General features: G+C 40.8%; 1 protein-coding gene across 9 annotated transcripts in view; it reads left to right on the top strand.

Annotated features, from left to right (window-relative positions):
• SMARCA2 (SWI/SNF related, matrix associated, actin dependent regulator of chromatin, subfamily a, member 2) overlaps positions 1-20478 on the top strand; it is a 182490-nt gene that overhangs the window by 99323 nt on the left and 62689 nt on the right. For all 9 annotated transcript variants that reach the window (XM_032138939.3, XM_058431519.1, XM_032138930.2 and 6 more), the window contains 3 exons: positions 3967-4194; positions 7617-7694; positions 12180-12398. In XM_032138939.3, coding sequence (XP_031994830.1) covers positions 3967-4194; positions 7617-7694; positions 12180-12398 — 525 coding nt within the window. The remainder of the gene's footprint in view (positions 1-3966; positions 4195-7616; positions 7695-12179; positions 12399-20478) is intronic.

Raw genomic sequence — 20478 nt, 5'->3', positions numbered from 1 at the left:
GCACTGAGCTAGGCTGGGTATCTAAGGGGGAGGAAGGAAGACGTGATGTGACTCCTCTCCTCCTGGTGTGCTCAATGTGATTGGATGTTTAGATTATCCTTGCTGGTACGTAAGTACTGAGGACTATCTATAGGTGAATGGAGAGTTTGCTCGTATTCTGTCTTCGGAGGTAAGCATTTCCACCGACTCTTAGATGTTTACCTTCACTGGCACAGTATAAATTCTAAAAGCCACTGTTCCAGGAAATGCTAATTTAACATGGAAAATAACTCTGGGACATCTGTATGATGTTCCACCCCACCCCGCCTCTCATTTTTTTTTTTCGTTCTTTCTCTCTAGCTCTGTTAAAAACTTTGAACTCTAGAATCAAAGTAAATTGCAGTAACATGAAATAGTTCCCTCTTAACTACATGTGAACTAAAGCTTCGGCAGCAAAACACAGGATCCCAGATTTTCTCTGGTGGAATTCACAACAGGTTACTCACACTGGCCTCTGCAAGTATTTCTAGCTGCCATAGGTAGATTCGCTTCCACCTGATTGAATAAACTGAGCTGACCAGATTTTTCGTCTGTCACTGAACATGACCATTAGTTTGGTCAAATTTTTCTTTTTCGGGAATCAGTGATTTTATAGTGATAAAGATCCATCTGAGTTTTCATTTAAAAGGTACAGAACTCTACTAAATATTGTTAGGCACTTTGCATACCTCACCTCAAGTAATCGTCAAAATATCTTCTACATAAGGAAACCAGTCAATGTTAGCTTGCTCATGAACACCCCACCAGGATCATTCACACCCATGTCTGTTTAGGTTTCAGTTTGAATACTGGGTTTGAGCTCTTTCTACCTTGCACCCTTGCATATAGATTGCATAGCCCCCAAAATGAAAATTGTGGAGGTTTTTTATCAGGTTAATTTCAGCATGCATTGAAGAAAAATTTCTGTAAGCATGCATTATCATGTTGAATCAAAATTAAGGCACATTGGTGAAAATAGGGGATTTATTTGACATAGGTTGACAGAGGCCTTAATGTTGCTGATTGAGGACCCTACCCAGAAGCAAATACAGAACTCATGATGGTGGAATTAACAAAAAGAAATCCCTCCAGGTTGCCAAGACTCTCATTTCCAAACTGTTGATTAGAAACATGGGTTGGTACTTGTGTTTTTTACCCACGGAGCTGCAGCTGTGTTGCTGTTACGGAATGGTCAGCCACATTTAGCTTGCAGACCCTCTTCTCAGACCAGGCTCTTAGCTTCAAGTAGTATCAGACCTAAGTCAGTGTGATGAAGTTTCAGACCTCCTAATTGAGACTTCAGAAATATTGAGTAATCCATCCAATAATTACAGCACTTCTTTGTCACAATATTTTCCCCCACATTTTGGCCTAGAGACTCAAGCTTACATTTCATTAAACTTCTCCAGCCTAGAAATATTAGCTTTTGTGACCTTCCAATTAGATGGGTGATCTGAAACACACAAACACACATCACTGCTACCACCACCAAACAAAACTAATTGCAGCAAATTCCCAAGGATTCTGTAATGTCTTACCTTGTTCGTATGTTGTCCATGTGTCCTGCTTCCTCACCTGTTCTATTCATATTCTGCTGCCCCCTGCAATTAGTATTTTTGTGGTTTTGCCAGCATCTTCTTGGACAAGGGTCAGCAATCTGCTACTCATGGGCTCGGTCTGACCTGCCACTTGTTTTTGCACCCCCACAGGTGAAGAATGGTTTTCACTTTTTAAAGTTTAAATTAGAAAATGGTGGGGAAAAAGAGTATCAGCTTTCTGGTGAGAACGGTTGTTCAATTTTTGCTTCTGGGCCAGACAGCATAGAATGTTTACTATTGCGCCCATTTTAGAGACTGTTGGCCTCTGTTCCAGGAGATAGTGAAAAGCTTGATGACACAGAGCTTGTCATCTTGACTGCTGTTAGCAGGTCTGGTGAAGATGCGTTGAGAGGGACGGTTGAACTAAAAGCTTAAAAAGGAACTTTAGGGTGTTTTAGAGTTTTTTGTCCCCTTTGGATTTGAATGATCCACCTTAACATTCTCCTCTTTAGAAAATAATCTAATATAGCTGGGTCCCAGCTGTTTTCATGGCTTAGCACTATGATATTTATATTAACTTATTCAAATATCTGCTGAGGAAAAAGTTTTGCCTAATTGGCTACTTAATTTTAAAGGTCCCTGCAGCAAAAACAAATCTCCAGGGCAGCCTTTTGCCTGCTGCCTTCTTGTGCTACAACAGGTGACCAGGAGACTTGTCTGGTCAAGAAGACGGGTTTACAGCTGTTGAACATCAGCTCTCTGCAAACTATGGTGCCAGGGATGTGGGATACAGAAAACAGACCTTTGCCCTAAAATCTATACAGTCTAATGGGAGACATGTGTAAACAACTAATTAGCATCGGCCCAGATAACATCACCGGACCACAGTGAATAAAAGCCACATGCCAAGGAGTTTTTATTATGTAACTGTAAAATTAGGTAACTCTGCTTCACGGGCTCATGAAGGTTTATATTTAAAGATTTCATTAAAGCTTTTTTCTTATTAATATATGAGTAACATTTAAAGCAGAAAAAAAGCAAAATGTAAGCAAAGTGAAGACAATGAAATAACACCTATAATCTCACCTGGAGATTTATGTTGTTGGCATGTTGGTGTTTGTCCTCCTTTTTCTTCATATAGATAAATTTGCACATGGAAGATCAGAATGCACACGGTTCTTTTTAATTTGTTTTCACTTATGTCATTAAATCTCCTACAATATAATTTTTATGATACTTTGTTGATACATACATATAGCAGGATACTATATTTAACCAATTCATTATTGTTGAATGTTTAATTCTTTTTTAAAAAAAAAAGCCATTAGAGATAATAAATTATTCTGAGAAGGTAACGTCCTTATTTCTAAATCTTTGTGCATATCTATGATTATTTGTTTAGGATACATTTCCAGAACTGATATTTCTGAGTCAGAGACATAGACAGTTTTAACACTTTTAATAGGTAGTGACAAATTTCTGTCCCCAAAAGTTCAACAGTTGACTACCCAACTAGCAATCCTTTTTTGATTTCCCCAAATTGAAGACCGAGTCTTTGATAAGGTTAGGTTCTAGGAAATTGACTACCTGAGAAATCACTGTGTGTGTATGTGTGTGTGTGGTAAGATGTATGTATGTATAATACCTGAATGTACAACAGCTCAGTGATATTTTTAAAATAATCTTCAACACATCACACCAAAGAAAAGGCGTTTCTTGCAACTTAAGGTTAGTTGTAGGTGATATGTAAGTCATAATTCTGACTTTGGACATTGGTGTCTTGTTTTATGTTTTAGATATGGACTAAATCTGATAGGGAACCTAGAGACAGATGAAAACAATATGATACAGGCCGGGCGCGGTGGCTCACGCTTGTAATCCCAGCACTTTGGGAGGCCGAGGCGGGTGGATCACGAGCTCAGGAGATCGAGACCACGGTGAAACCCCGTCTCTACTAAAAATACAAAAAAATTAGCCGGGCGTGGTGGTGGGCACCTGTAGTCCCAGCTACTCGGAGAGGCTGAGGCAGGAGAATGGCGTGAACCCGGGAGGCAGAGCTTGCAGTGAGCCGAGACTGCGCCACTGCACTCCAGCCTGGGCGACAGAGCAAGACTCCGTCTCAAAAAAAAAAAAAACAAAAAACAAAAAACAAAAAACAATATGATACCTGGGTTTCAAAACCTGAGATGTATTTCATTTGGCTTGGTTAATTGAAACCCAGTTTTCTTCAACTAGGAATGACATTGAATTTTTCCAAACGTAGCTTGTGTATTTTTAAAATGTAAGCAAAATCTTACCTTAGTGAAGGTGAAATACAGAACCCTTCCATATTTCCCTCTGGGGTGGGGTCTGGTTTTGGATGCCTATGCCAGGCATCTCAGTCCTCATAGCATATTGACCCCCCAAACAGGATCTGCAGGCCCAAGACCGAGCTCACCGCATCGGGCAGCAGAACGAGGTCCGGGTGCTGAGGCTCTGTACCGTGAACAGCGTGGAGGAAAAGATCCTCGCGGCCGCAAAATACAAGCTGAACGTGGATCAGAAAGTGATCCAGGCAGGCATGTTTGACCAAAAGTCTTCAAGCCACGAGCGGAGGGCATTCCTGCAGGCCATCTTGGAGCATGAAGAGGAAAATGAGGTATTACAGAAAACCCCAAGTTTATGAAATCAAACAGTGGCCTTTTGTCTCTGAAGGACTAAGAATAATCCCTTTGTTTAAAAAACTTCCTAGGCTGGCATTAATGAAAATGAAGAAATAAACTGCTGTTTTAGATCTCAACCACAGAAGGCCTCTGAAAGTTATCCAAAATGAGTGTCTTAAGAGCTATTGCTAGAGGAACCTCAAGGCTTGGCCTGTGGGTGCTCCCTCCTTTTTCCCAGGGTGGTAAAACCAGCTGCTTTATTGTACCATCAGTGCTGCCTTCTGTAGGGCAGATGCAGAACTGCAGAGAGGATACTTCAGGGACAAAATCAGCCGGACGAGACAAGACATAAATGGAAGGGGGCTGCTTTCTCTCATCCTCCAGAGCCCTCTGTTTCTTTTGCCTTTTGATCAGGGATCACAGAGCTTCAACATGTTTGTAGGACAAACCTTCACAGCCATCTTCTGCACATTTAGCTATACTTGCTCTTGGAAAGCATGACCTTAACCTCTGCTTTAAATTTTTCTTTAAGAGCTGTCTGAAGGTTGGGAAAAATACTGGTTAAACAGCCTTTATTTGTCAGGGTTGTATGAAGAATGCATCGATTAGGTTTTTATTAGGGGAATGTTGAGTTGTCATTTGTATTATTTTTAGATTGCCAGCGTTAGTAATTTTATAATAAATATTCATTCCAAAATGGATTTGAAATAGATTTTTAAACATATGTATATAGTGTAGCAAACTACAGAATATCAGCAGAAGTCCTTATCATAAAACTGGCTGAACATATTTTTTGTGTGTGCCCATACTTATAAATTGAAGAGTAAGTCTACCTTACATATTTGTGTGGAATACTGTTTTCATTGCATGTATTATTTGATTTTTGCCTTAAATAGGATATGTGTTTTTTGCATTCTTCTATAAATTATGAACCTGAGTCTTTTAAAAGTCTTATAGACAAATACTCCACAACTTACAATGGTGTTACATCCCGACAAACCCATCATAAGTTGAAAATATCAGGACATGGCCCCATCTTAAGTCTAGTGGAGTACTGAATGTGCATCCCTTCTGCACCATTATAAAGTCGAAAAATCCTAAGTCTAGCCGTTGTAAAGCCAAAGACTGTCTGTATATTTTTTTTTTCTAAAATGAATCTAAATGTGAAGTAAAGCTTGATATTTAAAGGAATCCTGAAATGAACCCATTTGCAAATTGAAGAGCACTTTTGTATTATGCCTCCTAATTTGTCGGTCTTATATTTTTGATTAGCTATCCACTGAGTTTCATGAAAATGATTAAAAAAATACATATGCACAGGCGCTCACTATCCACACACATTTAAAAAATTTTTATCTCAAATAATTTATCATTTCTGATTCTAGAAATTGAATATTTGATACAGATATGGAGTCAAATTGTCAGGTGATTTTTTTGTTGTTGTTTATACACTTGCACATTTCCAAAAAAACAATATGACGAATGATCTATACTGTGACAAAGCAGATATGAGCGGAGCTGACACTTAGCCAGTCGTCTTCACTACATTTTTGCTTATTTGTTTTGTGTAGGCCTTGTGAAAATAGCACCTGATCTGGTTGAGAATCAAGGAAGCCTGGAGTTTTCCAGCCTTCCTAAGCCGCAGGGAGATGCTGATCTCTCCTGGGCCCGAGGGCTGCCAGATGGGGCCTGAAGTGCACTCCCCTCCCAGTTGTCCTTTCAGCAAGGCTAGCTGTGAGCAGCGTTGCTGAGGCTCCCTGTCCCTTCTTGGCTGCCAGTGTGTCAGAAAAATGTTACCATTTTCAGGGGAGCCTGTGTCCTGATGTAAAGATGTTTGAAAACACTCAGAGACTGCAGTCAAAGACTCTGGTTCTGAAAGATCAGGACAACATAGGCTGGCATCACCATGGTTGATGTGACCATGAAGTACTGGGGCACGGAGAACCCAGGAAGATGCATTGAGCACTTCCAGCTATTTGGTTTTCCATGAAGGTCATAAACGGGCACTTTCCAAGAGAATCTTTTCATCTTGGGCATGCGGTTGTCTGAGCCCCTCATTGTACAGGTGATGAGAGGGTAATGTGTGGTTCTAGGGAGAAAGTAGGCGAAGCGGGACATCTGTTCACCAGAGGAGACGTTACCAGATAGTTTGTACTGTGAAGTCTGAACCCACTCCCAGCTAGTCTGTGTCCTTATCAGATGAAATGTAATATTTAGACAAATTGACTTTGATTCATCTGGAGGCAAACTAGAAGATTTTTCAGAAATAATTATTATCTTGAATTGTAGATTTTTTACTTTATTGGACTGCATTCATTTCTAACACTTATTAAGTTCCTGCAGTGCGAAAGACGTTATCTTGGGAGCCGACATAGCCGTCTCATTTGAGCCGCTAGTACACTCATACTCTTTCTCTAAAACAAGTTGCCTCTTTTTGAACATACAGTTTGTGAAATTGGATGTTTGAAGTTCTGTGTTTTCCCCTTTCTTCCCTCGGCTGATACACTGAAATTCCGCGTTTGATTTTTAACAAGCCCACTCAGCATATGATAAAAATAATTTGGGAAGAGAAGTCCTGTAGCATATGCCCAACTTTTAGAATCATTTTTTAAAAGTGTGGAAGTCATCCCGTAACATTGCTGAAAATCCCGAGAACTGTTGGTTTCTGAGGAATTAGCAGAGAGATAATGTACCTTTGTTTGACATAATATAAAATGAAAATTTTAGCCCATATGTAATTGCTTTCTCTACTTCATTTAAATTAGTTTAATTAAGTATAATTTTGAGAGTTTATTTCGCTACTGATACCTTTTTAGTTATCCCATCCATAGCTCCAATCATTAACAATAATACCCACAGAAATATATTAAGCACACTTAAAAGGCTATATATTTGGCACATATATGTGATTTTTATCGTCTTAGTGCCTAGTAACAAGGTTTCACATACTTGTGTTTTTTGTAAGGATTTGAAAATAAGCATTTATATTTGGCATAAGGTAAATGGAATTAAAAGAATTAATGTTAGGTACTGTTTCATATGGATTTCCTTATTAAAATCTTACATCCCCGTATGAAGTAGATGTCATACCCATATGACCAATGAGGTCACGAAGTGGGGAGACATTAAGTAACTTGTTTTAAAGGAACAGAATCAAGATACACACCCAGGAGAACTCATATTTCTTATAGTGCACCACAGTTTCCTCCCTGAACAGATTTTGCTCTGGGAAGATGGTTTTAATAGCTTGTAAAATAATAATGGCAAGTACTAAATCCAGCAACCCCTTCCCTTTTCTTTCTGGCTTGAGAAATGGGACCCCTCTGGTCTGGAGGACAGATCACTTATTTGTTTGTACCTTGCCCCAGCAGTCCAGCCTCTCTCCTAAAACCTGTTAAATCACTATTTTTAACCCCAGGAAGAAGATGAAGTACCGGACGATGAGACTCTGAACCAAATGATTGCTCGACGAGAAGAAGAATTTGACCTTTTTATGGTAATGTTACAGAAAATCATGAAAACAAATGCTTTATTCCTCTGCCCCTTTTTCTGTTAAGCAGAATGTCTGGAGCCTGCCTGCCTGGCAGAACTTCATTCGTAAAGCCTATGCCTTTCCTTCAGTTCAGAGGCTGCAAACTGGCTGGAGTTAGCCTGCAGACATATTTTGTTTGGCCCACGCAGCGTTTTTTAAAATTTCCCATTCATTGCCAACATAAAAAAGAACCCTGATTTCTGGCTTCTCTTGAAAAATGAGATCAGGCAGTACCAGGCCCGCATCTTTGTGTGGAAACAGTTGGCCAGGGCTGAGTAGCAGCTGCACTCTCTGGACAGGCCTCACGGTCTGCAGCTTACCACAGACCCCCTCCTGCTCCCAGTTCCTTTCTAATCCCAGGCCAATGTCATTAAGGAAGCCTACCTGGCTCCTATAGGCATTGGAACTTACAACAGTGCCCTTACAGGATCAAAGCAACATGCTCCTTAGGGAGATAGGTGGACAACAGCTAAAACAACACAGGTGTGCCTCTTCAAATTGTTGACGAGAGCCTGCTTAAATGAATGGGAACCTTCAAGGTGTGCCTAAAGGTGTAGCCTTCATTTAAAGATCAAAGCCAGTTGGATTTCCCTCCAGTATCTTCAATCATTTTCATCTTCATCGAAGACTGATTACAGAGGGAGTAAATATAGACCACAACTTTGGTGGTTGAATGCTGCAGAACCCTAAAGTTAGAGGTCTCAAATTTGAGTGCCATCAGATCTTACATGAGTAATTTGCATGTGTGAAGCAAGTGGGCAGAGGTAGGTGTACTGGAGATGCTTTGTCTATGGGGGGACAGAGCTGCAAGGTACAAATATGAGACCTGTATCTCCAGAAATGACCAGTTTTCAAGGGGGGCTGGAAGTCTAGGTTTTTATATGTGATCTCTAGATTTTAAAATGCTGCAACTAAATTCAACTTTTTAAGTTATTATGTAACACTGCATGCCAAACAAAACACAACTGTGGACCAAATATGATCCACAGGGTTTGCAATCTCCACCTTTTTAGCCTAGACAGAATGGAACTCTAGCTGTTTGGAGACGCTTTTGTTATTTTGGGGTTTTGTGTGTGTGACTTTTTCTGGGAACATTGATTGTATATAATGATCCACAATAAAAAGTACATAATTCTTTCTCAGGAAAATTCAGGTAGCTGTGGGAATAACTCCTAAACTGGAATATGCACTTCCCTTTCTCCCTCCGTGCCCGAAATGAACCACCCTTCCCAAGTAAAGCTATTTCAGAGAGGAATGGTAGTAAGAAAGACTTAACAGCATGGTCAGTGTAGGGCACTCATAAAATCTAGATTTCTTAACTCACACTGTTTAGTCAGCATAATCAGAGATTACAATATTCTCTATTTAGGGAGGTTAAAGATACACATCAGAAATAGACATCCTCTCTCTCCTTGAAGAACTAATTAAAAGGCAGATTACTGGGGAACACCCAAGCAAGAGGCCCTCAGCTGATCACTGTTAGGCAATAATTCAGCACTGCTAAAGCCTCAGATACTCTCAAGACACTGGAGAGGACAAGCTGCTTGCCATTATACAAATTAGATTAGGCCCAGAAATGGAGAATTCCATCGGCAGCCCTGAAGTAAGGGGGTAAGTGTACTTTCCTGCCTTACTTTTGGGCTATTTGTAGAAATTGAAAACCTGAGAAACAATCTGAATGTCTTGGAAGGCACAGCCTTCTTTTAACTTGGTACTATTTTACCACTCAAAGAACAGGCTTGTAACACAGGTGAGGCTGGCTAGGGAACACTTTTTGTAGGCACTTTGATTTTGTGAATTTTCTGCTTGTTTCTTTTTTTTTTTTTTTTTTTTTTTGAGACGGAGTCTGGCTCTGTCCCCCAGGCTGGAGTGCAGTGGCACAATCTCGGCTCACTGCAAGCTCCGCCTCCCGGGTTCACGCCATTCTCCTGCCTCAGCCTCTCCGAGTAGCTGGGACTACAGGCGCCCGCCACCACGCCCGGCTAATTTTTTTTGTATTTTTGATAGAGACGGGGTTTCACCGTGGTCTCGATCTCCTGACCTCGTGATCCGCCCGCCTCGGCCTCCCAAAGTGCTGGGATTACAAGCGTGAGCCACCGCGCCCGGCCTCCTGCTTGTTTCTTAAAGGCTGGCTTCTATTTTGAGGATTAGACAGATTTTAGGTTTGGTTTAGTTTCTTCTAATCCACTGGCCTCCTTAGGCACCTCCACTTGGGGGCAGGAAATAAAATTTGAATCTCTGCCAGCTACAGATTAAAAAGTTTGGTGAGAAACAAGAATGGAATGTGAGCTAGAATAAATCTTTGGATTTTAAATATTTAAACTCTTTATCCATTATTAGAAAAGAATGAGTTCTCTATAAAATTAATGCAAACTTATTATTTGATTTTATATCATAGACACTAGTTTACACATGATAAGCAGATAGTTTATTTAAAATAAAGCCTTTTTAAAAAATTACGTCTTGCTTTCTCCTTCTAAAAATGTAACTTCAGAAAAAGTTATCTTTTATACCAATTACTTAGGAATTTTACCAAAAAGATCTTTGGCAGCTCAAGATATGTATTTGACACATTTTGCTAACATACAAACATTAAGCTTTTAGATGCTATGTTCTCTACAAAGGGAAAAAGCACTTTTAAAACTAATTGTACTTGTAAGCATAAGGTTTATAATTAGATCTCAAGACCAATTATTCACAAAGTAACTAGTAAGTTTGACTTTTGCCTTAATGTTGACTTAATTATATTGGTATTTTGTGGGTACAAATCTCTAGGGAGAGATGCAGTTATTAAGACTTTAAGCTTATCTTATTTAATCGAATCTACCTTTCCTAAAAGAAAAAAGAAACAAATGCATAATTTACTTTTCTATCAGAAAAGATTTATTTTCTCAATTGTGGACAAATATATTAGCAATAATAATGCCCATAGAAATATATTGATTAAACATACCTCAAAGGCTATTTTTTTTTGGTGTAGATAATAGTAGCAGTAAAACCAAAGATTGAAATGGCAATATTTTGTCATCTCAGTATAGGACATTAACAAAATTTTTTTTTTCTTATTAGCTATCTAATGACTATTAGGAGATTGTCTAATGAAGCCCCTCTTTAGATACTGCTGTAAACAAGGCAACCTCTGTGTGCCAATTACGAAGGTTTGGTGGATCCACTTCTGATACCAAAGCATTAGAAGACAGGATTAAGCATCATGAGCTAATTATAGCACATGACAGAGCAGGGTGCCCACATTTATCAACCAATGGGACTTCACCCGTATCCCAAGCCTACCAGATTCTTGAAATGTAATGACTTCCAAAAATGTGGAAGAAGTATAGTTTAAAGAGCTTTGACCACTAATTTTAAAATAGGTTCTAGAGGTCATATTTGGGTTTGCGTAGCTATTTCATTTACATTTTATCAGCTTTAGCTTTTAGGAAAACATTTTATTGAATCCCGATTTCAGTACGGTAGAACCAAAGGAAGAGGGAAAAGGTAAATAACAATTATTGATGGTCCATTTCCTTGTGGAAATGACACATCTAGCTAGTGTTTATATTTATACATAACTAACGTCTTTGTAAATGTAATGGCAGTTTATTTTTTAAAAATCCACCATATTGTTTAGTTATAGAGTAAAGCCAAGTATGTGGCCTTTAGTTTATTTACAAGTGAACTGGATTATTAAAAAGAGAGAAGGTGGGGAAGTGGGCATTTTGAAGGCTCTGAAAGGAAGCCATATCACTTAAACTATATCACCTGGGATGCGATTACCTCTGAGCTCTGTCTGTGGTATAATATTTTCATAAGAGCACAGAGTTTAAAATGTAAAGAATTCAAGAGCATTCCTCCCACAGTGCCCGTGAGGTATTGAAAATTTAGTATATTCATGGCCAATGGACTAGTGAAACCATTTATGTCTCTTCCACAGTCCAACTGTGGGTAGCTATTCTGTACTGATACATTGGGTCGCCTTTTTTTTATTGCTGATTGTTCAACTCAAAGCACAAGCCCTATTGAGTAAAAGGAAACTTTCTTAAAGATCTTTCTTTTCTTTACTCAAAGAATAAGTTTCTTCCAGGGAAGCAATGAGTTGTATAGCCAAAAGGTCATATTTTTAAAATGCATTCCCAATTTGAATTTTTCCACTATTACTTTAAAGAGGAAGCTTTGTACACACACATACTAAGAAAAGGAAATTCTTTAAGAGTACTTTTTAAATGTATGAATAACTTTCAAAAGATGAGTACAGAGAAAGGGACGGGATTTTACCTAATGGAATCTCTCCCTAGATATTTAGGGATGAGCTAGAACAACTCAACCAGGATGAGAGAGGTTGAAAGGGACCCTGCAGCCATAGGAAGTGACTTGGGGAAGTTGTGTAGTACTGTAAAGTCTACACCATACAGAAGCCCTGGTTTTCGGTGACCCTCTTATTAATGTCTCCAGCGGATGGACATGGACCGGCGGAGAGAAGATGCCCGGAACCCGAAACGCAAGCCACGCTTAATGGAGGAAGACGAGCTGCCCTCCTGGATCATTAAGGATGACGCTGAAGTAGAGAGGCTCACCTGTGAAGAAGAGGAGGAGAAAATATTTGGGAGGGGGTCTCGCCAGCGCCGTGACGTGGACTACAGTGACGCCCTCACGGAGAAGCAGTGGCTAAGGGTAAGCGTGGCGTTTCCAACCTGTTCTCACCAGGTGGAGTGTTTTTGGTGGCTTGGAGAAACCAGGGGCCTAGAGCTGGAATTTTCTGAGGAGGCTGAGTTCGCAATCAAAGGCAAGGGGCTCTTGAACACAGAAGATAAAGTCATTCTGCTGTTGCATAAAGTCATTCTGCTGGTGCATGAAAAGATAAAGTCGTTCTGCATTTCGAGGCAGTGCTTGGAAAAAATGTGCAGAATTTTTTGCTAGAGCAAAATTGGCCGTTGGAAGCACAGGATTATGAGAGCTATGAGAGCCACAAATGTTTTATGACCAATCGCCTGGTCATGCCTCACTCTCTCCAACTGAGAATCAAAATGTGGAAGGGCACCTTAGAGATCTTTTTAATTGTTCCCCCTCATTTCATGGTCTTTAATCGAGGTTTTACTTCTGCAAGGTCTGCACAGATCTTTCAGGGATAGCAGAGTTTTCTAACTGTGTTGTTATTCTGTAGACCCGTAGTACTTTTAGAGCTGGAAGGTGCCTTTGTACTTGCTTGGTTTGATGAAGAAACTGAGGCCCAGAGAGGTGACGTAGCTATGCAGGACACACAGCTGGTTAGAAAGCGCCGAATCGGTGGGGGCTTATGTGTCTGCATGCTCGATTTCGGCTTGATCTGATCTGTCCATCACAAACACAGACTAGAGCCTGGGACTCTGGTCACTGATGCTTGGAAATGTTATTCGGGAGTTTGTTTATGTTGTTTTCCCTTTGGAAAATTGTGATTTCTCATTTTGACTGAGGACTGAAATCTCAGAATGTTCCTTGGGCAGCACAGAAATATCAAAATGCTCTTAGGAGTCGCGTGTGTGAACCCTGAGGCCCGGGTGACTGTTCCATTCGAAGGGTTAGCTCAACTTCCCATTTTTGGGAGTAGACTTAGTACCTAGAAAGGCACAGCAACCTGGGACGTACATTCCAGACACAGCCAGTAAATGCATGCTGGAAATAGTAAGTGTAGTTGGGTAAAAACCAAGCAAAACAAAAGCTTTGGGGAGTTGTTTGTTTTATCCAAAGGGAATACAGTTCCCAAGCTTTGTGAAACGGATTTTAGGACCCAGGTTTTAAGTAGGTAGGTGGGTAGAAAGGCAGTGGGCAGAATTTTGAGATTAGATATCAAAGGCGAACAGGTCTGGTCACCACTTGAGATGTGAATTACTCAGGATGTTGTTTGATGAGAGGGATGTGACCTGAATTTCAAAAAGATGGGAGCCTGTGATTCTGAAAAGCACTGCCCATTATTTGTGGTTGAACAGTTGTCTATAAAATAGAACATTTGTGTGATTAGTTTGTTGTATCCAGTCAAATATTCCAGTGATCTCAGAATATGATTCTATGAATTTTCTTTCTTTCACTATTGAGATTATAGTTATGTAATTAGGATTCATTCTATAATATGAAGAGTTTTTTGGTTAATACATATTTCTGAGCTCGGGAAAACTTTTATTTAAGCAATAAATTGAGTACCTGGAGTATTATTACAGCAGATGGGACAATAATAATCTGGGCCAACCTTTTTTTTTTCTTTGAGACAGAGTCTCTGTCTGTCACTGAGGCTATAGTGCAATGGTGTGGTCTCAGCTCAGTGCAACCTCTGCCTCCCGGGTTCAAGTGATTCTCCTGCTTCAGCCTCCCCAGTAGCTGGGATTACAGGAGCATGCCACCACGCCCGGCTAATTTTTATATTTTTAGTAGAGACGGGGTTTCACCATGTTGGTCAGGCTGGTCTCAAACTCCTGAGCTCAGGTGATCCACCTGCCTTGGCCTCCCAAAGTGCTGGGATTACAGGCATGAGCCACCGTGCCAGGCTGGGCGAAATTTTTAAAGCTAAGCTTTGATATGTTTACTCTCCAGACATTAAAAGCAAAATAACCTTGTTTATTGGGCAAGAATGTAGCTGAACTTACTTTTTTAAAATAATCATTGGGAATTGGCCTTAAGAAAAACAACATTATGAATCTCAGGAAGTTTTCCAGTTTAAGATACCTGTTTTTGTTTCTCTTTTTCATTCCGTTTCTATCCCTGATGATTAGCACAGTGTCTAGCATAGAGACTCAGTGAGTGAGTGTGAAAACGAAAGTACAACCTTAAGAGGAAAGGGAAAGTGACTAACTTATCAGCAGTTAGGAGAGCGTTTCTTTTTTTAGCGCATCTAGTAGACTTCCTTTTATCTACAGCATGCACATTTAAACATGGAAAATTAGTTTGTTTTTCAAAACTACACTGTGAAAATTGGTTTTTATCATTGTAATTCTAAAATGCCTTGCAACATACTAAGTCATCCAAGAAGGACGAAACTGTTCTCAAAACAGTTTTATTGTAACATATCTTTTTGTAATCTAATCTTCTGAAAACTGCATGCCCATATTTGGTGTGAAACTGGCAACTTGCTATTAACGAGGACTTGCAATGGATGCAACATGCCCTATGGCCTAAGAATTCAAAGTAGATGCTTCCTGTCTTTGGTGTTCACCAGCAGCAATCCTGTTTAATATCAGCCTGTTAAGCTTTTTTGATGATAAAATGATATTGAAGGGGTTCTCATGGGCCTGGATGTGAAGAGATGTTCTCTACTGGCTTATGATTTAACACATTGCGTGAACCCAGCCAACATGGCCTTGAAAGGGAGTTTGGCAAGGACCGTTGTGTAAGAAATGCTGGAAGAGGGCTAAAATAATTCTTCTTTTTCCTGGCAATGTTGTACAAAGCCTGCTTGGCAGAGGCATCCAGGATACATAGCATCGCAGAGCTGCAAGGCAGTTGAATGGAACAGCTTCCCATCCCTTGCTTAAATCACATTCTCGGCAATCTCTGTGCCAGGAGGCTGGCCATTCCTAAAAGGAAAAACTACCTTTTTGTCTGTGTAGCCCCTCCAGTTCGTGGTCAGCTCTGATTAATAGTTCTTCCTCCCTTTGAATAGAATCTTCTTTCCTTGTAGCTTCTCCTCACATGTCTTGATTCTTTTCCCTGGGGTGAACAGAACAATATTTTTTTCTGTCTTTAGTGTCACAGCCCCATGGATAAAATGTTTGCAAACTCATGTTCAGTCTGGATTAAACTTTTCTACCTTCCTCTTTCTCTTGAACTTTCCTCCTCCTTCAAGACCCAATTCAATTGCTACCCGCTCTGTGGCGCCTTCACAGATAAATATTAATTGCACTTTTAATTGTCCTCTTAACATTTCTTTGCTTGTCCTTCAGTCACAGTTTCCTAATATTCTCGGTAGTTGCCAACCTGCCTGCTTTCCTGACTAGTTGATAAGCTGGCTCTGTATCTTGTTAGAATTTAGGACTTCTGTGTACAAATACTAAGTGCCCATCAATTGCCAAATTGAAATAGCACGGGATTGACAGATAAGGGTATAGATAGATGTGGGTAATGTTCACTGCTGCAACAGATGGACCTCAACATGCCCTGTCCATGGACCTATCCAGAAAAATAAATAAAAGTTGATTTCTCACTTCCATGAAAGTCCATGGTAGGTGTTCCTGATGGGTGAGGACAGCTGTTCTCCATAGAGTCATTCAGGGCTCCAGGCTGACAGAGCGTCTGCCAGCTTGGTCATCTCCATCCACTTGAGCTGGAAGTGGGGAAAACAACATGGAGTAGTGGGTATGGAAGTCTAATGGGCCCTGCCTCAATGGTTATAATTCCATTGGCTACAGCTTGGTTATGTGGCCATTCCAGCTGCAAAACAGATGGAAATGTGGTCTGGCTGTGAGCCCAGGAAAACAAAATTTTGGTGAATATTTAGCCATCCCTGCCTCAGCACACTTAGGTTAAATTTAAGTGTTATGGTCAGTTTCTTTGCAAATGGTGTTTTGGTTTCATTGAAAACAGGTTTTATTTTGTAATCATGGCATGCTAAAAATTCCTACAGTGTCCTTTAGAGAATCTGTTTTGTTGGTGGAATTTAAAATTTTTTTCTGCATTCATAATGTTGTTTTTAATCAGGAGGATCACAATTTCAAACACAGTTCAGTTTTTTTTTTTTTTTAAGGTATTTTACATTGTTTTGAAATTCCTATTTCTACTGAGGAAACTTAAATGTCCTTAGTGTTAGCTGGTCTCAAGTTAACGTCATCTTTTTGTGGTAGTCAGTTCAACATTCACATTCTGGGATGTTTCTCTCTTCCCCGGGGGCTCCCATCGCGTCTTCCTCTCCAAGATGGCATCTGGATAAAGATGTGTTTAAGCATGGCATTGGGGGCGAGCATCCTGTTTCTCCTGCTCCCCATGGGTCTCCACTGATCCCAGCATACAGCTGCTGGTCTGCTCCTGTCCTGGGAGGTCTTTACATGTGGCTAGTTTCATCTCATTCTTTTAGAGACCTTGATGACATGTGCTGTTGAAATCTGGAGCTTGGCCACAGGCACTAGTTAGAAGCTGTCCTGCATTCTCACATCTCATAAGACCCCTGGCCTCTTTGGCCTCATGGTGCTCTTAGCTCTTTTGTGTTCTGTTTGGAAGTCTGCAAAGTCTCCTTGACTGATTTCTCCACACTGTGCTAGAACATGCAGGATGCAGTGAAACTGGCCCCTTCCTCAACAGTTGCTAAGTCACCACTAGCGGTTGTCAAACCTGAAGCTTCTAGAATCTGATGGTTGGGTGGGTCCTGGAGCTTTTTAAAGAAAGCAATTCAAAAATGTCTTAAGTTTGCAAATCGTATAAAAGTATGTAACTGTATTTGGGATCACATAGTGAGGGATCCTCCCAGGACTTTGGAAGGAGCTTTTGAGTGAGAGGCCTAAAGCCTAAGCTTCATTAGCTTTCCAATAAATCCACCTTTAGCAGTTTTAGTGCCTCATTCTCTTCCTTTCCACTCAGTCTCTGCCTCCAAACACCCCAGGCTTGGATTCTGAAGGGGGAGTATTGCATGTCAACCCAGCTGCAGTTCAGTGCTGGCACAAACTAGCCAGACTTAGCACAGACTCCATAAGTTAAGGGGCGTAGTCTGCAACAAGACTGCCCTGACTGCAGACACCAGCCATACTTTGGGGGTCCCGAGGCCCCCCCCACTTTTGACTGACTATAAATTCAGGGGCTCATGAACCCTTTGGGCTTGATAATTTGCTAGAACAACTCACAGAACTCAGGAAAGTGCCATTAGCAACCGATTCACATTCATTATGAAGTTTACAAATGAAGAGAACTAGGCCAGGAACTGTGGCTCACGCCTGTAATCCCAGCACTTTGGGAGGGCGAGGCTGGTGGAACACAAGGTCAGGAGATCGAAACCATCCTGGCTAATACGGTGAAACCCCATCTCTACTAAAAATACAAAAAATTAGCCAGGCGTGGTGGCACGCGCCTGTAGTCCCAGCTACTCGGGAGTCTGAGGCAGGGGAATCGCTTGAACCCAGGAGGCAGAGGTTGCAGTGAGCCGAGATCGTGCCATTGCACTCCTGCCTGGGCGACACAGCGAGACTCCATCTTGAAAAAAGAGGACTAGCCAAATGAATGGAAGCACAGGATGCAGTCTGGGAGGAAACCTGGGCTCCTCTGCCTGCTCCTCGTGGAGTCAGCGTCCATCAGTCTTCCAGCTCATCGGTGTGTTCACTAACCAGGAAGTGCTACTGGGGCCTTGATGTCTGCAGTTTTCAGTGGGGTTTCATAATGTATAGGCAGGATTGATTGGATCGTTGGCCACATGCTTGAACTCATTCCCCAGCCTCTCTGCCCTCCCTGGAGGTCAGACTGGCTCAAATCCCCAAACCTGTAGTCATGTGGTTGGTCTTTCTGGTGACCAGTGCCCACCAGAGCCATTTAGGGGCCTATCACACATGACACTTCATTATCAGAACAAAGTTATTCCTATCACTATGAAGATGTCAAATGTAGAAACTCCATGCCAGGAACCCAGGACAAAGACCAGACAAATTCTTTTTTTTTTGAGGCAGGATGTCACTCTGTTCCCTAGGCTGGAGTATAGTGGTGTAATCTTGGCTCACAGCAGCCTTGACCTCCCAGGCTCAAGCAATCCTCCTACCTCAGCCTCCTGAGTACCTAGGACTACAAGTGCATGCCACCATGCCCAGCTAATTTTTGTATGTTTCGTAGAGTTGGGCTTTTGCCCCATTTGCCAGGCTGGTCTTGAACTCCTGAGCTCAAGTGATCTGCCTGCTTCCATCTCCCAAAGTGTTGAGATTACAGGCATGAGCCACCATGCCCAGCCTGACAGATTCTTTATTATATAATAGGTAGTAATATCTTCAATCCTGACCTTACTTCTCTTCCTCTTAATTCCTGTTTCCTCCATGGAAGAAGGCTCTCCTCCTTGCCTTCCTGTCATGTGGCAACTTCCTGTTCCTGAATGATAGCACCATGTGCTGTGGCTTCTGGTGCCATTCTGAGAATCCCAGTCCTCGGCCTTGTAGTCGTGGCCGAGTGGTTAAGGCGATACATGAGAATCCCAGTCCACCAGGTTTGGCTCTTGATTGTAAAGGTGGTGAAGGGAATTCACTACCCTATTTTGGAAGTCAAAGATGTTGTCATTTTTGTCTTTGCGTACCAACTTTGTGCTAATTCTGCTCAAGGCAATGAGTAACTCTCCCGAACAAGGGATGGCTCTTTTAGAAAGTGTGAAAGAGAATATTAACCTGGTTAACAAATATTCCATCCATTACAATTTTGTAACTTTCCCATGGTGTGCCCAAGGTGATAACAGTGCTATATTACAGATTACATGTATATATTTGCATGTGCAATTATACATATATACACATACATATGTGTATGTATTATACATATATACATGTATTATACATATATATTATACATATATGCATATATTATACATATATTATACATATATACATATATTATACATATATATTATACATATATGTATATATTATACGTATATATTATACATATATACGTATTATAGATACATATACGTATATACGTATTATACATATATATACATATATATATTATACATATAAATATAATATGTATAATTGCGCATGCACAATAAATGGCCCATCTTGATAATTTCTTGGGAACATATATTTGCTTCTTTATGTGTGAGAGCAGGCATTCCATCTACCTAAATTCTGACAAGCCTAGTGGGCCGGGATTTTCTGGTTTAATGTCAGCCCTGTGTACACTGGCTGTGCTGTTTCTAGCACCATAAGGCAGTCATCATTATTAAGCCAGGGGCTCTGCAAAATTGGGGTGATTGCAGAGCCAGAAAGCGGGCTGGAGGGTGGTTTCTGGAATGCCTGTTCTACTATTCTTCCTGTTCCTTTGCTCTTTCTGCCAACTTCAGAATCCTTCCCTTCCCTAAAACATTTAGTGATATCCCTGAATTTATTTAATTGCTGTGTGAGTGATTTTTGCCCCACGGCACTTGAAGATAATTGGAATGCATTCTAGCTTATGTGCTCTGGATAATATGCAATTGCCAGCCAGCTGGAGAGTAATATGCCTTTGTCTCACAATGTCTTGAGACTGTAATTTTAAAAAGTTTCTCCTATTTGCTGGTGTCTCTTGTTACCTTTCTTACGGCATCATACATCTACTATGGGGTCCTGATGTCTGAATGTGTAGACACTTTGATATACTGAATAAGCTCCTGGCGATGAGGGAAGACACCGCTTTGTTTCGTGATGTCCTGTGCAGTTGGGCCCCAATAAATGCTACGTAAATGATGGTGATGAGACTTACTTCTTTAGATCTTTAAATAGGGCGATAGATAACAGCAAGTTTTAGAAGCCATAGAATTTCAAAAGGAACCTTGCAGAAAGACAGAACACCCTCCTCTTCCTTGAGCAGTCTTTCACCAGGTAAAAGCCTGAGCTTCCCATGGTGAACATGCCTAAATGAGGTTCCCATCATCATGTCTGCTGACTACTAAAATGATTTTGGGGTTTTCTTCTTCCCAAAGTTTAATAAAGTAGAAGAAACAAAATGAGGCCGGGTGCGGTGGCTCACGCCTATGATCCCAGCACTTAGGGAGGTCGGGGTGGGCGGATCACCTGAGGCTAGGAGTTCAAGACCAACCTGGCCAACATGGCAAAATGCCGTCTCTATTAAAATG

The sequence above is a fragment of the Hylobates moloch genome, unplaced genomic scaffold (genome assembly GCF_009828535.3).
Source record: "Hylobates moloch isolate HMO894 unplaced genomic scaffold, HMol_V3 SCAFFOLD_19, whole genome shotgun sequence".
NCBI lineage: Eukaryota > Metazoa > Chordata > Mammalia > Primates > Hylobatidae > Hylobates > Hylobates moloch.
Note: the sequence above shows the minus strand (reverse complement) of the source record. Positions and strands in the feature narration are given on the sequence as shown.